Source organism: Scyliorhinus canicula, chromosome 1 (genome assembly GCF_902713615.1).
Source record: "Scyliorhinus canicula chromosome 1, sScyCan1.1, whole genome shotgun sequence".
NCBI lineage: Eukaryota > Metazoa > Chordata > Chondrichthyes > Carcharhiniformes > Scyliorhinidae > Scyliorhinus > Scyliorhinus canicula.
Genome location: NC_052146.1, coordinates 190,401,735 through 190,418,286, shown reverse-complemented (window position 1 = coordinate 190,418,286; position 16,552 = coordinate 190,401,735). Strand labels below are relative to the sequence as shown.

Sequence of the window (16,552 nt, the reverse complement as noted above, 5' to 3'; positions counted from 1 at the left end):
CTGACAGTCTTCGTGCCTCCAGGGATTCACCCAAGTCCCGCGAGACGTCGGAGTCTGAATGCCACTCACAAGTGGCTTCAATAAACTTACCCGGCATCCACCAACCTCCCTCAATTCTCCGGTCTCCCTAGTGAGGCTACAGCCAGGCATCATTCAGCACTGGTCCACAAAAACGTGGACCAGGCAGAAGACCATCTGGGGGTCTCCCGGGCCAGCGGAGACCCCTTGGTGGTCAGGGTGTGGGCAACTTGGCATTGCACAGCTGGCACCCTGGCACTGCCAACATGCCAAAATGGAACTGCTAAGCTGTCAGGAGTACTGCCTGGGTGCCAAGATGGCAGTGCAAGGATGCCAGGGTGGTACTGTCAAGGGCTCGGAGCGAGGGGGGCAATGCCCAGAAAAGGCGGATAGAGGATGGTAGTAGGGGTGTTCAGGGGCCTCAGAGAGGTAGGGGAGTGACGGGTGGGGGTTCTGGAAGGGAGGGGGTGCCGTAAGGGGTCTCTGTCCAGGTTTGGACACCTGATCCCCAGCTACATTGCTTCCACAGGGCAGCATGGTGGCACAGTGGTTAGCCCTGCTGTCTCACGGCGCGTGGACCCGACTTCGATTCCGGCCCTAGGTCACTGTCCGTGTGGCGTTTTCACATTCTCCCCCTGTCTGAGTGGGTCTCACCCCCACAACTCAAAAGGTGTACAGTGTAGGTGGATTGGCGACGCTAAATTGCCCCTTAATTGGAAAAATTCAAAAAAATAATTAAATTACATTGCTTCCACTGGAAAATATGAACAATTGGCTGTAAGATTGATTCATCCTGTATTCGTATCTCATCGTGTGAAGTCAACACCAATGGAAAAGTGAATTAACCAGCCTCAGTTTTCAGCTCACAGACCAAAGTGAAGGAAAACCTCATTGGACTTTGCTTCTGGACTCTGGAACCCACGTGAAACAACATTTCTTTTGTTCTGTGGCCTTTCCCCCGTAAATCTTTATTTTCTCTGTCCCTCGTTCACTGTGTGAGTGCACAGGGGACAATGTTGCGCCGTTCTTCCCTTGTTTTGAGCTTCCCCGCTTCTAAAGGTGGAAGCAAATCAAACACCTTTCTGTTAATGGACGGGCGGTCGGAGGAGTACAGTTAACCCCCCCCCCCCCCCCCCCCCCCCCCACTCCCCACCCCCACCACCACTCCTGTCCATAATAAGATTTAATAATAACTTTAAATTGGATTTATATTTGGGAAAGAAAATTATGAGGGCAAGGAAAAAGGAAGACTTGCATTTATATAGCGCCTTTCACAACTTCAGCCTGTCCATTTACAGCCAGTGAAGTTCTTCTGAAGTGTCGCCATTGTTGTAATGCAGGAAGCACAGAAATCAATCAGCTCAAAAGTTCCCACAAACATTATCGTGATAATGGCCAGGTAATCTGATTTTGATGATGTTGATTGAGGGATGAATGTTGGCCAGGACACGAGGGTTAGGTGCCCAGCTCTTCTCTGAAATGAAGCCATGGCGTCTTTTATGTCCACCTGACTGGGTAAACCGGGCCTCAGTTTAACTCTGCATCCAAAAGACAGCATCTCCAACAGAACAGGATTTAAATCCCCAATCTTCTGATTCAGAGGTATGCGCACTGCCTACTGAATGACAGCTGACTTTGGCTACAAAGTGCTTTGGGACATCTTGAGGTCATGAAAGAGCAGTGAGAATAATTGGATAACTTATTGAAAGAACTGGGAGAGGAATAATGGTTTCAGTCTTCTAGACTGCGTGATTACCTGATTAAAATTGGCAGAGTACTCTTGTTTTAAAATTTGTGCTCTTGGTTTAGTATTTAATTTGTGTTGGTATGCTGGCACTAACAGGGCCTGGGGATTTATTCATTCTCTGGAATCAATATTGGGATGTAATTTGATTTATTTATCCACAGGATGTGGGCGTCGCTGGCTAGGCCAGCATTTATTGCCCATCTGTAATTGCCCTTGAGGAGATGGTGGTGAGCTGTCTTCTTAAACCATTGCAGTCTGAACAACGAAGGTGCTCGCACACTGCTGTTGGCAAAGAATTTCCAGAACTTTGACCCAGAACTTTGATTTCTAAGTCAGGGTAGCGACTTGGAAGGGTTGTTGAAAGTCGCGGTGCTCCCCTGTGCCAGCTGAGCTTTTGGTGGTTGTAGGTTTTGAGGTGCTGTTGAAGAATTCTTGGCGAGTTGCGAGTGAATCTTGTAGATGGTGCACACTGCTACCACTGTGTGTCAGTGGTGGAGGGAGCGGATGTTTAAAGTGTTGGATGGAGCACCAATCAGGTGGGTTGATTCACCTTGGGTGGTGCTGGGCATCTTTATTGATTGCCAGGGCAGCACTCATCCAAGCAAGTTGACCACGTAAATGATATTTAACATCAACGCGGGGCGGGGGGGGGGAATCTCTCTTATTGGAGATGGTCATTGCCTAGCACTTGTGCAGTATAAGTGCTACTTGCCAGTCATCTACCCAAGTCTGAATATTGTCTGGGTCTTATTGCAGGCTGGCATTGACTAGTTCATTGCCTGAGGAGTTGTGACTGGTAAACATCCCCGCTTCTGAATTGACGAGGAAAGAAAGCTGAAGATGGTTGAACCTCGGACACTCGCCTGAGGAACTGCAGCAATGAAATCCTGGGGCTGAGGTGATCAGCCTCCAGCAACAACCAACATTTCCCTTTGAGCTAAGCATGACTCCAGCCAGTGAGGAACTTTCCCCTGATTCCTATTGATGTGACAGTCAAATGATTCCTTGGTGTCACCCTCATCTTGCATTGGGTTTTAATTCTTTTGTCCATGTTTGCACCAGTGTTCTTCTGAGATCTGGAGCAAAGTAGTCCTTGTGGACCCAAATGGTGCAGGTTATTACTGAGTAAGCGTCACATTTTTTAAAAAAAATCTTTTTGTTCTCCACATTTACATTATTTTCATCAAACAAACAACAAAAGAAAAACAAACAAAGCAACAACTTCAAAAAAACAGCCCCATTAATATCCAGTCTGAGACATCAACTTGTACATTCCAAAAAAAAGTTAACAACGAAACAAAGAAAAATAATCCGAACCCCCCCCCCCCCCCCCCCCCCCCCCCCACTCGCCGAGTGTTCAATGGCAACCAGCTCCCAAAGTGCATAACTACTTCGCGAATGAGGTTAAGGCGTTCGGCTTTCACAGCACCTGACGCCACAGACCTTCTTCCATTACCTCCTCCATATCTTCTTCCCACCTGGCCTTAATCCTTTCCATGGAAACCCTGTCCTCCTAAAGAATCTTCCCGTAAATGGCCGACAACACACCCTTCTCCAATCCCCCTGCCGACAGTGCCTTCTCCAACAACGAGGGGATTGGCCCTGTGGGAAAACTCTGAACCTCCTTCCTTACAAAGTCTCGGAGCTGCAGGGAACTAAACATATCCCCTTGCCCCAGTCCATACTTCTCCCCCAACTCCTCCAACCTTGCAAAACGTTCCCCAGTAACAGGTCATTTAATACCCCCGTCTCCGAAACCTCCTGTCCAACCTCCCTGGCTCAAACCTATGACTCCCATAATCGGCAGCTCTCCTGACCTAAGCCCCTAATTTAAAGTGCTTCCTCACCAGCCTCCAAATCCTCAGCATTGCCACCACCACCGGACTCCCAGAGTACTTGCCCAGGGCCATCGGAGGCAGCGCCGTTACCAGCGCCCTCAACCCGACCCCCTACACAAACTCTCCTCCATCCTCACCCCGAGACTCTCTCCCACCACCCCACGACCCAACTCCCAACCTTTTCTGCGTTTGCCGTCCAATAGTAATATAATAAATCTGAAAGGCCCAGCCCCATCCCCCCCCCCCCCCCCCCCCCCCCCCCCACCCCGCCCTCTCGGCAGGGCCATCTTCCTGCCTCTGGCTCCCAGATGAACAAGATGACCACTTTGTCCACTTCCTTTAAAAATGACTTGGGTAAAAAGACCAGCAGGCATCGAAACAAAAACAAAAATCACGGCAGCACATTCATTTTAATCACCTGCACCCGGCCCGCCAATGACAGAGGGAGATTGTCCCACCGTGCCAAGTCGGCCTTCACCCTCCCCACCAAGTAGGTGCAATTGTACCTATAGAGCCCTCTCACCCCCCCCCCCCCCCTCCATCCCGGGCGTGATTCTCCGCTCCCCACGCCGGGTGGGAGAATCGTGGGAGGGCCGGCTTTTTATGGTCAGGGCATACCTGGCAATTTTCCAATTTGTTGGGGAGATACAATGTACTGGTACAGCTTGGTTAGAAGCACAGTTCGTTCAAGAGCACCAGTCTTTAACACTGTAGGCAGGATATTGTCAGGGTCCGTAGACCTTTCTTTATCCTGGGCCCACAGTTGTTTCTTGATATCACACAGAATGAATTGAATTGGTGGAAGACTGGCTTCTGTCATGCTAGACACCTCAGAAGGAGGCTGAGGTGGATCATCCATCTGGCATTTCTGGCTGAAGATGCTTACAAACGCTTCAGCCTTGTCCTTTACGCTCATGTGCTGGGTTCCTACATCAATGAAAATGGGGATATTCATCAATCCTCCTTCTCCCATTCATTGTCAAATGGCCCACCAACATTCACAACTTCATGTGGCAGGACCGCAGAGTTTGGATCAGATCTGTTGGCTCTGCGATCGCTTAGCTTTGTCTATAGCATGCTGCCTCCACCGGTTAGCATGAATGTATTCATGTGCTGTAGCTCCACCAGGTTGGGACCTCATTTTAGGTATGCCTGGTGCTGCCCCTGGAGGTCTGCTCTGCAGTCCTCATTGAATCAAGGTCAGTCCCCTGGCTTGGTGGTAATGGTAGAGTAAGGGATGTGCTGCAGCATGGAGGTTACAGGTAGTGCCGGAGTACACTTTTGCTGCTACCATTGGTTCACCATGCCTCATGGATGCCCGTTTGGCGTTCTAGCTCTGTTCTAAATCAATCCCATTAGTCTCCAGGGATCTGCAGGTTAGGTTACGGGGGATAGGGCTGGGTGGGTGGGGGAGTGGGCCTAGGTAAGGGCTCTTTTGGGAGGTTGGTGCAGACTGAATAGACCAAATGGCCTCCTTTTGCATTGCAGGGATTCTATGATACAGCACAGTGTTAGCGGACGGGCTGTGTTTCTACTAGGACAGCGGAGTGATCACTTCTACCAATACTGTTTGCGCAGATATATCTGCAGCATGAAAAATAGTGTAAACAAAATCAATTGGAATTTCTTTTTGGGTTTGTTCACTCACCAGCTGCCACCGGACTCAGTCAGGTTGTCCAGTCATGATGATACCAAATCATTCTTGGTGATGTACACTGAAGTCTCACACCCAGAGTACATTCTATGTCTTTGCTGCCCTCAGTGCTTCACCCATTCACAGAATTTGGTGGCAATACTGAGAACTCCTAAGGCACTTATTTAATTAACTTGATTTGAATTCTCCACTTGCTGTCATGGAATTTGAACATATATCGCTGGTTCAGTGGCTCAGTAATACAGCCACTATGTTACCAGGCTTACATGTGGACATGTACTGGGTGTCCACAGGGCAATGAAGACAATTGTAATTCTTGAGCTCCTTCATCATCCACAATGCCCCTTAGGTGGGGAGGGGGTATGAAAACAATCAGGGACGAGCAGGCTGGCAGCAATCAGGTGAGGGAGCTGTTGATGGTGAGCAGTCCGCAAGCAGAGTACTTGCAGGCATGGAGATGGGTTGAAGTGTGTATACTTCAACGCAAGAAGCATCAGGAATAAGGTGGGTGAACTTGAGGCATGGATCGGTACTTGGGACTACGATGTGGTGGCCATCACGGAAACTTGGATAGAAGAGGGGCAGAAATGGTTGTTGGAGGTCCCTGGCTATAGATGTTTCAATAAGATCAGGGAGGGGTGGTAAAAGAGGTGGGAGTGGGGGGTGGCATTGTTAATTAGAGATAGTATAACAGCTGCAGAAAGGCAGTTCGAGGGGGATCTGCCTACTGAGGTAATATGGGTTGAAGTCAGAAATAGGAAAGGAGCAGTCACCTTGTTGGGAGTTTTCTATCGGCCCCCCAATAGCAGCAGAGATGTGGAGGAACAGATTGGGAAACAGATTTTGGAAAGGTGCAGAAGTCACAGGGTAGCACTCATGGGTGACTTCAAGTTCCTAAATATTGAGTGGAAACTCTTTAGATCAAATAGTTTGGATGGGGTGGTGTTTGTGCAGTGTGTCCAGGAACCTTTTCTAACACAGTATGTAGATTGTCCGACCAGAGGGGAGGCCATATTGGATTTGGTACTTGGTAATGAACCAGGGCAAGCAATAGATTTGTTAGTGGGGGAGCATTTTGGAGATAGTGATCAAAATTCTGTGACTTTCACTTTAGTGCAACAGGGCAAGGTTTACAATTGGGGGAAGGGTAAATTTGATGCTGTCAGACAAGAACTGAAGTGCATAAGTTGGGAACATAGGCTGTCAGGGAAGGACACAATTGAAATGTGGAACTTGTTCAAGGAACATATACTACGTGTCCTTGATATGTATGTCCCTGTCAGGCAGGGAAGAGATGGTCGAGTGAGGGAACCATGGTTGACAAGAGCAGTTGATTGTCTTGTTAAGAGAAAGAAGGAGACTTATGTAAGGCTGAGGAAACAAGGTTCAGACACGGCGCTGGAGGGATACAAGATAGCCAGGAGGGAACTGAAGAAAGGGATTAGGAGAACTAAGAGAGGGCTTGAAAAATCTTTGACGGGTAGGATCAAGGAAAACCCCAAGGCCTTTTACACATATATGAGAAATATGCGAATGACTAGAGCGAGGGTAGGTCCGATCAAAGACAGCAGCGGGAGATTGTGTATTGAGTCTGAAGAGATAGGAGAGGTCTTGAACGAGTACTTTTCTTCAGTATTTACAAATGAGAGGGGCCATATTGTTGGAGAGGACAGTGTGAAACAAACTGATAAGCTCGAGGAGATACTTGTTAGGAAGGAAGATGTGTTGGGCATTTTGAAAAACTTGAGGATAGACAAGTCCCCCGGACCTGACAGGATATATCCAAGGATTATATGGGAAGCAAGAGATGAAATTGCAGAGCCGTTGGCAATGATCTTTTTGTCCTCACTGTCAACAGGAGTGGTACCAGGGGATTGGAGAGTGGCGAATGTCGTGCCCCTGTTCAAAAAAGGGAATAAGGATAGCCCTGGGAATTATAGGCCAGTTAGTCTTACTTCAGTGGTAGGCAAAGTAATGGAAAGGGTACTGAGGGATAGGATTTCTGAGGGTCTGGAAAGACACTGCTTGATTAGGGATAGTCAGTACGGATTTGTGAGGGGTAGGTCTTACCTCACAAGTCTTATTGAATTCTTTGAAGAGGTGTCCAAGCATGTGGATGAAGGTAAAGCAGTGGATGTAGTGTACATGGATTTTTCTAAGGCATTTGATTAGGTTCTCCATGGTAGGCTTATGCAGAAAGTAAGGAGGCATGGGATAGTGAGGAATTTGGCCAGTTGGATAAAAAACTGGCTATCCGATAGAAGTCAGAGAGTGGTGGTGGATGGCAAATATTCAATCTGGAGCCCAGTTACCAGTGGCGTACCGCAGGGATCAGTTCTGGATCCTCTGCTGTTTGTGATTTTCATTAATGACTTGGATGAGGGAGCTGAAGGGTGGGTCAGTAAATTTGAAGACAATACGAAGATTGGTGGAATTGTGGATAGTGAGGAGGGCTGTTGTCAGCTGCAAAGAGACATAGATAGCATGCAGAGCTGGGCTGAGAAGTGGCAGATTGAATTTAACCCTGTAAAGTGTGAGGTTGTCCATTTGGAAGGACAAATATGAATGCAGAATACAGGGTTAACGGTAGGGTTCTTGGCAATGTGGAGGAGCAGAGAGATCTTGGGGTCTATGTTCATAGATCTTTAAAAGTTGCCACTCAAGTGGATAGAGCTGTGAAGAAGGCCTATGGTGTGCTAGCGTTCATTAGCAGAGGGATTGAATTTAAGAGCCGTGAGGTGATGATGCAGCTGTACAAAACCTTAGTAAGGCCACATTTGGAGTACTGTGTGCAGTTCTGGTCACCTAATTTTAGGAAGGATGTGGAAGCTTTGGAAAAGATGCAAAGGAGATTTACCAGGATGTTGCCTGGAATGGAGAGTATGTCTTACGAGGAAAGGTTGAGGGTGCTAGGCCTTTTCTCATTAGAACGGAGAAGGATGAGGGGCGACTTGATAGAGGTTTATAAGATGATCAGAGGAATAGATAGACAGTCAGAGACCTTTTCCCTGGGGGGACATAAATTTAAGGTGAATGGTGGAAGATATAAGGGGGATGTCAGAGGTAGGTTCTTTACCCAGAGTGTAGTGGGGGCATGGAATGCATTGCCAGTGGAAGTAGTTGAGTCGGAAACATTAGGGACCTTCAAGTGGCTATTGGAAGGGTACATGGATTACGGTAAAATGCTGGGGGGTAGATTGATTTGTTCTTAACCTTGGACAAAAGTTTGGCACAACATCGTGGGCCGAAGGGCCTGTTCTGTGCTGTATTTTCTATGTTCTATGAGTTGGCAATAGTCTTTGGAACTGCAATGGGCTGTGGAGGACCTCAGGTAATTCTATTGTACCTTTTCGGCCTGCAGTGGTTCCATTAACTGTGCTATTTAGACCTCAACTCAATTGGTGCTAGTTCTGGGCAAACCAATTTGACACAATGGGCATTAAACATGCTCGAGCTTGGTTTAGCTCAGTTGGCTGAACAGCTGGGTCATGATGCAGAGCAAGGCCAACAGCGTTGGTTCAATCCCCGAGCAGGCTGAGGTTATTCATGAAGGCCCCGTCTTCTCAACCTTGCCCCTCGCCTGAGGTGTGGTGATCCTCAGGTTAAATCATCACAAGTCTGCTCTCCTCCACAAAGGGGAAAGCAGCCTATGATCATCTGGGGCTATGGCGACTTTATTCTAGGTCTCTTAATTGCATGTGCCGGGGGGCTCATATCCACTTCAGGGAGGGTCCTGGATGCCTCTTTTGATATATCAACATGATTGATGCCACCCTTCCAGGTCAGGCATAAGTGCAATCCACTCACCATATTTGATGCTTTTGCATCCAGCTTATCCATGTAATGGACACAGCTTCATAGAATTCCTAGGTTTCCATTCTAAAAGTTACTTCTTAATCACAAGCCACAGCCCGTGGGTCATTTACCTGGCTCCCGCTGTGATAATTCTTTATGATTTGAAAATGAAATGAAATGAAAATCGCTTATTGTCACAAGTAGGCTTCAATGAAGTTACTGTGAAAAGCCCCTAGTCACCACATTCCGGCACCTGTTCGGGAAGGCTGGTACGGGAATCAAACCGTGCTGCTGGCCTGCCTTGGTCTGCTTTCAAAGCCAGCGATTTAGCCCTGTGTGCTAAACAGCCCCAGATTTGGTGGCAAGACCGATGCAGGACTTCCATTTAAAATATCCTGCCTTTTTGGAGGGGAGGGGGGGGGATGTGGTGGGTGGTGGGAGGGGGAGGTTAAATATCTATATTGTCCAGAAGCTACATTTTCCCAAGGACAACACGTTGTTTGTATTAATAACCTTTAAAAGCCAACAGTGTCCTTGACTTTATTAAAGGATTTTATTTCTGTAATAACTTCTATCAAAATGGAGAGTAAGAATGGGGATTCTCCCTTGAATGTTATTTCACAAATTAACTGATGGTTCATAGAAAACGCTCCACCTCGATAATAGAGCCACATGATCCCTCACACTTCCCAGAGCGGAGAGGACAGTGTAGCAGCAGACTCAAGCTCTCAACCAAAAGATGATGGGCGAAATTCTCCGCCCCCCACGACGGGTGGGAGAATAGCGGGAGGGCCTTCCCGACATTTTTGCCGCCCTCCCGCTATTCTCCCACCCCCCCGCCGAAGTCCCGACCCGAATCGCTGCCGCCGTTTTTTTACGGCCGGCAGCGATTCTCAGCTGTTAGATGGGCCGAAGTCCCAGCCCTTTCCGCCGTTTTTACGAACGGCAAACACACCTGGTCTTGCCGTTCGTAAAACCGGCGTCACAAACTCGCTATTAATAACCATGGCACCGATTGGCACGGCCGTACCACGATTTTCGTTAAGCCCGTCTTGCCGGAGCCTACGGCGTCGGGCTGCTAGCCCCGACCGGGGACCAGAATCGGTCCCCGGTCGGGAAGGGGCGCGCTGCCGTAAAACCCGCCCGGGTTTTACGGCAGCTTTACGATTTCTCCCGTTTTGGGAGAATCTCGCCCGATATATGTGAGAGCATGCTACTCAGCTAACAAAAGAAATTAAGGAGAGTATTAGATCCAAAGAGGAGAGATCTAGGGCGGGATTCTCCGACCCCCCCCCCGTCGGGCCGGAGAATCGCCGGGGGGGAGGCGGCGAGTATCCGACCCCCGCCGGCGGCTGAATTCTCAGGCGCCAGGGTTTTGGCGGGGGCAGAAATTGCGCCGCGCCGGTCGGCGGCCGCTGGCAGCGCTCCCCCCCCCCCCCCCCGACAATTCACTGGCCCGCGATGGGCTGAGTGACCGACCGTTTTAGGCCGGCACTGCCGGCATAAATTAGACCTGGGGCGGAATCTTCGCACCCTCAGGGGCTAGGCCAGCGCCGGAGCGGTTTGCCCACGCCGGCCTGCGGGGAAGGGCTTGGCGCCATGCCAACCGGCGCCGAAGGGCCTCTACTGGCTGGTGCGAGTTGGTGCATGCGCGGGAGCGCTAGCGTGTGCTGGCGTCATCCCAGCACATGCGCAGGGAGGGTTCTTCCCCACGTCGGCCATCGCGGAGGACCACAGCGGCCGACGCGGAAAAATAGGGTGCCCCCACAGCACAGGCCCGCCAGCGGATCGGTGGGCCCTTATCACACGCCAGTCCAGCGTGGGGGCACTCCCGGGACCAGATCCTCCTGCGCCCCCCCCGAGGACCCCGGAGGCCGCACACGCAGCCAGGTCCCGCCGGCAAATATGTGGTGTAATATACGTCGGCGGGACCGGGCGAAAACGGGTGGCCACTCGGCCCATCGCGGGCCGGAGAATCCCTGGGGGGGGGGGGCCGCTGCCAACGGCCGCCGACCGACGTGGCGCGATTCCCACCCCTGCCAAATCCCAGGCGCCGGGGAATTCAGCAGCTGGCGGGGGCGGAATTCACGCCAGCCCCCGGCGATTCTCCGACCCGGCGGGGGTGTCGGAGAATCCCGCCCAAGATACTTACCAGCGGGACCTGGCTCTGCGGGTGGCCTCCGGGGTCCTCGGGGGGTCGCAGGGGGATCTGGCCCAGGGGGTGCCCCACGGTGGCCTGGCCCGCGATCGGGGCCCACCGATCCGCGGGCGGGCCTGTGCCGTGGGGGCACTCTTTCCCTCCGCACGGGCTGCTGTGGACCTCCGCCATGGCCGGTGAGGAGACGAACCACCCTGCGCATGCGCTGGGATGATAGCATTACACGCTGGCGCTCCCGCGCATGCGCCAACTCGCGGAGGCTCTTCGGCACCAGTTGCTGCAGCCCCAAGCCCCTTCTGCGCCGGTTGGCATGGCTCCAACCCGCCGGCGCCGGCCTAGCCCCTGAAGGTGCGGAGTATTCCACACCTTCCCGGCGGCCCGACGCCGGAGTGGTTCACATTTTAAAACATTGTAGGCTCCTGAACACAAACTCTTGTCATCTCTGCATAGCTCCGAGGTATAAAACACATTGGGCGGAATTTTCAGCTGATGGAGGCAGTCTGCCATTGAGCATGGCGGGATCTCTCAGTCCCACCACTGTGTAAATGGGTTTTCTCGCAGTTCACACAATCCGCTGCCGGGGAACCCACTGTGGGTGGGTGGGTCGCCGTCAGTCAGAGCGAAAGATCGAACCAATGGGAATGACTGGAAAATTGCGGCCACTGAGGGCCTCACCTGCAAGGGGCCCTTCGTAAGGGAAATCGTGAGGTCGGACTCAGCCATCGTTTCTCAAAGTGGTTTCCCAGGGATGGTTTCAAAAGATTTGGGCCGGGATTTTCCAAGCCCGCGCCGGGTCTGAGAATCGCTGGTCATGGCAGAAATTCCTGCCAAGCGGCACTGACGCTGGGACGCGATTCTCTGGCGACCGGAGAATTGGCACCATTCGCGAGCGGTCGAGGCGGCGCCGGTCAGGGGCCGCTGAAAGACCACCTGGTGGCGATTCTCTGCGGTCGACCGGCCGAGCTCCCGCCGAGTTCTGCCGGCATGGTTCCAACCTGGTACCACCCAGCGGGAGATCGGACCTGCGGCAACGGTGGCTGTCCGGGTTGGGGGGGGGGGGGGCGGGTGAATCAGACTCCGGGCGGGGCCTGCACGATGGCCAGGCCCGCCATCGTGGGCTGCCGATCGGTGGGCGCGTGCAATCTTGAGGGGGCCTACCTCATTTTGTGTGGACCTGCTGTGTTTCTCCGCCATGTTGTGTGACGCTGGCGCGGAAACGGCCACCACGCGCATGTGCGACCCCTCGTCGACAGTGCAGGGCTGCATATCGGCACCGGAACTGCGCGCAGCACTCCGGCACTGTGCTGGCAACCTGTGGCCCACTGAATCGCTGGGCCAAGAGGACATTGACGCCGGCGTGCAACACTCCGGTGTTTACGCCGGTGTCAACACTTGGCTGGGATTTTGGAGAATCCCAGCCTTAATCTGTCAGAACCAACTCGGGAATTTCTAACCTCTTGAATTCTGGTTCAAAACTATCAGGCAAAAGTCAGTGTTAATGCAGAATAACTCGTGCACATTGCGGAAAGGAGGGGCAAAACACAAATGGGGAACAAAACCACGTTTAAAAAGTCAAAGAAACTCTAAGCAAATGACCACTGAATGTTGGATATGATAACAGATTTGACGTGTCTCTGACTGAGCTGGTGGACAATCCACATGGAATCCTGGGAAGAGTTCATGTTCTGAATTTAAAGGGCGTTAACAGCAACACAAATGGATGGCTCTCTGTACAGCTGAAATACCACTGAATTCAGGTATAACTGTTCCAAATCAAACTGTCAGCCAGGTCTGCTTGAGCTGTTAAAATAAAAGATAATACAGTACCAAATCCTTGTGTTTTTTCTTTTTTTGGCTCCAGAATAGCTTCCTCATTGAAGGTTTTTATGGGTCCACAGGCCCATTTATCATCCCAAAATCTTTGGTGTCGAGCAACTAGTTGGAATGCACAAATCCATTTTCAGCAGATCCGCCTTTACTGTAGCTTTGTTCTCTATACTCACTCCTGCCTCTCCACTTTATGGGGTGACACGTACAAACTGATACTTCCGGGGAGCTTCTCACAACGGGAGTGAAGACAGGGAACTGATGGAAATGGAAGAAGGCAACAAAGTACATTCAAATACCGCTTTTCGGGACTTCAGGGTATTGCAAATCGCTGACAGCCAATGAGATACTTGCGAGCAATGTTCCCTCTGAGGTGCGCATGGTGGACGACCATATAGCAATCAGACCGCCCTGCGCAGGGGAAAAATAGGTTGTGCACAAGCATCAGTCATTTCAAGTTGCATACGGACATGGTTCTGGCAGGAACATTCACCGTAGAGTGCGAAGAAAAAACCAGGCTGTGTACTGAAAAGGGCAATGTCTTTGCTTGTGACGTGCAGTCACTTTTGTAATGTTGGAAAATGGATGAAAAACAACGTAGGTCACATTGACATAAATCCTGAGCCCCCCTCGTGACCAATAGTGGTGAAGGAATTGATTTCTGGGTCGGGATTCTCCCCTACCCGGCGGGGCAGGGGTCCCGGCGTGATGGAGTGGTGTGAATCACTCCGGCGTCGGGCCGCCCCAGGGGTGTGGTTTAGGGGCCAAGCCCTAACATTGAGGGGCTAGGACCGTGCCGGAGTGGTTAGCACTCCGCCGGCTGGTGTGGACGGCCTTTGGCGCCATGCCAGCTGGGGCCGAAGGGACTTCGCCGGCCGGCGGAAGTCCGCACATGCGCCAGAGCATCAGCGGCTGCTGACGTCATCCCCGCTCATGCGCAGGAGAGGGGGTCACTTCCGCCTCCGCCATGGTGAAGACCATGACGAAGGCGGAAGGAAAAGAGTGCCCCCATGGCACAGGCCCGCCTGCCGATCGGTGGGCCACGATCGCGGGCCAGGCCACTGTGGGGGCACCCCCCCGGGGCCAGATCGCCCCGCGCGCCCCCCCCCAGGACCCTGGAGCCTGCCCGCGCCGCCTGCTCCCACCGATAAGGTAGGTGGTTTGATCCACGCCGGCGGGAGAGGCTTGATGGGACTTCGGCCCATCACGGGCTGGAGAATCGCCGGGGGGGGGGGGGCGCAGACCGGCGCGGAGCGATTTCCACCCCCGCCGAATCTCCGGTGCCGGAGAATTCGGAATGCGGCGGGGGCGGGATTGACACCGGCCCCCGGCGATTCTCCGACGGGGGGGGGACCACGGGAGAATGTGCAAACTCCACACGGACAGTGACCCAGAGGCAGGATCGAACCTGGGTCCTCAGCGCCCTGATACAGCAGTGCTAACCACTGTGCCACCGTACTGCCCTACATATTATTAAGCAGATAGAGTGTAGTATATTATCACATTGTGATATGAGGATATATAATAGCTCGACGCATTGGTGCGAGAAACATTAAATAAAACAATTTGTTTACCTGCCAATAAGTAGAAACTCTCCCAGTACACCGAGTCTTCTCATCGCCATAAGTAGGCCTCTCACCGTCATCCCCTCGCAGAAGCAGACAACAACTCTTGCCTTCGGCAGCCTTTCCCTTAGTTTTCTCAGCAGTCTGTCGAAAACCTTTTCCCCGGCGTTGCTGTAGATTTTACCTGAATGTGCGATGCATAATCCCTCCTGTGAAGCTAACTCCTTGAAAGCATCCATGCCACTCTCTCCATAGTTTCCTGAAAGAGATGTCAGATCATTTTGATTAAGGGTTAGCCTGGACAGTGACCATGGCAACAGCATTATACACAGTGCCAACTCTAGCTCAGTGGTAGCACACATGCCTTGCAATTGTGGGTTTATGTCCCCTTCCAAAAATAAGCACATTTCACCTGACAGGCGAGTTCCCACGGTGTATAGGCCAACATTTTTCCTTCAATCAACATCGCTAAGAAACAGACCGCCTGGCCTTTTTTCCGATTTCTGTTTGTGGGGCTTTGTTGTGGGTACATTGGCTGCCATGTTTCCTCCATTTCAAAAGCGGCCACACTTTAGAAGTATTTGATTGGCAAGCATTTTGCGGAGGGGGCACCTGAGGATGTGAATAGTGCTATAAAAATGCACATCTCGGGCAGGGTTCCCCGGCCTCCCAGCCACATGTTTCGCGGCAGCAGGAGGTGGCGCACTATTCACTGCCGGCAGGATTCCCTGTTCCCTCCCCTGTCAATCCCACCTCATGCTGTCGGGAAACCAGCAGGCGGGGCCGCGCTGCCGGCAGGGCTAGAGAATGCCACCGTCAGCGAATGCCAAAGAATTCCAGCCCCTGTTTATTTATTTATTCAGTAACCGGGTTAGAGTCAAACAACCACAGGGTCGTAAATCATCTCCATGTCGTTGGTTAACAAAATTTTAATGACCAAATGTTGATTTATCAGGTCGCAAGAGATGAATGCTGTGAATGCTTCATAGGTTTGGGCACCATTGCTTTGTGAAGTAATTGAATGTGGTTGTGATTGAGGTGGTTAAGAACCGACGACAGTTGAATTCCACAGTTGGTTTTTCCGTGGCGGATGTGGCGAGCCATTAGCCACCGGTACCAACTTCCGCTCCTGCCAAAATCGACGGGCTTTTGCATGGCTCACCTGCTCCACCACTGGAGAATCCACTGGGATTGGGTTGATTTCAACGGTAAGGGGAGAACCTGCTGGTGAGAACGGCAAAAAAAATCCCGCCTGTCGTATTTTGTCTATTTGGTAGGTTAAATAAGGTAAGCATGAGGTTTAGCACTGTTACCCGGGAACTTGTTTCCTTTCCCGCCGTGTGGGACCATGTCTAATCCACGGCGGCGGGACTGGCCAAAAACCGACGGTCGCTCAGCCCATCAGGGCCGGGAGAATTGCCAGGAGGGCCGCTGGCGGGGCAGGATTCGCGCTGCCTCCCCCAGGGGATTCTCCGACCCGGCAGGGGGTAGGAGAATCCCGCTGATGGTCCCTTGAAGACTGGAACTATAACAAATGGAGGTTCAAGATAAATACATTGATTAAAATCAATTACCAGACAGGGTTTTCTTAAATCTTAAGCAAGGAGAGATACTCCTGAAGATATGGGAGGTTGGGACTCACCTCTACAATTAACAGAAGATATAGAATCATAGAATCCCTTCAGTGCTGAGGGAGGCCATTCAGACAATCGAGTTTGCACCGACCCTCTGAAAAAGCCCTCTACCCAGGTCCACTCCCCCGTCAACCCCGCCCTATCCTCGTAACCTAACCAGCACATCCCTGGACACGCAGGGGCAATTTACCTAAACCACACATCTTTGGATTGTGAGAGGGAACCGGTACACCCGGAGGAAACCCACACAGACAGGGGGAGGAAGTGCAAACTCTGCACAGACAGTCACCCAAGGCTGGAATTGAACCCGGGTCCC

General features: G+C 51.6%; 1 protein-coding gene across 4 annotated transcripts in view; it reads right to left on the bottom strand.

Annotated features, from left to right (window-relative positions):
• The window catches only part of LOC119970450 (metabotropic glutamate receptor 1-like), a 328,367-nt gene that overhangs the window by 227,082 nt on the left and 84,733 nt on the right, over positions 1-16,552 (bottom strand). For all 4 annotated transcript variants that reach the window (XM_038805092.1, XM_038805077.1, XM_038805103.1 and 1 more), the window contains exon 3: positions 14,612-14,861. In XM_038805092.1, coding sequence (XP_038661020.1) covers positions 14,612-14,861 — 250 coding nt within the window. The remainder of the gene's footprint in view (positions 1-14,611; positions 14,862-16,552) is intronic.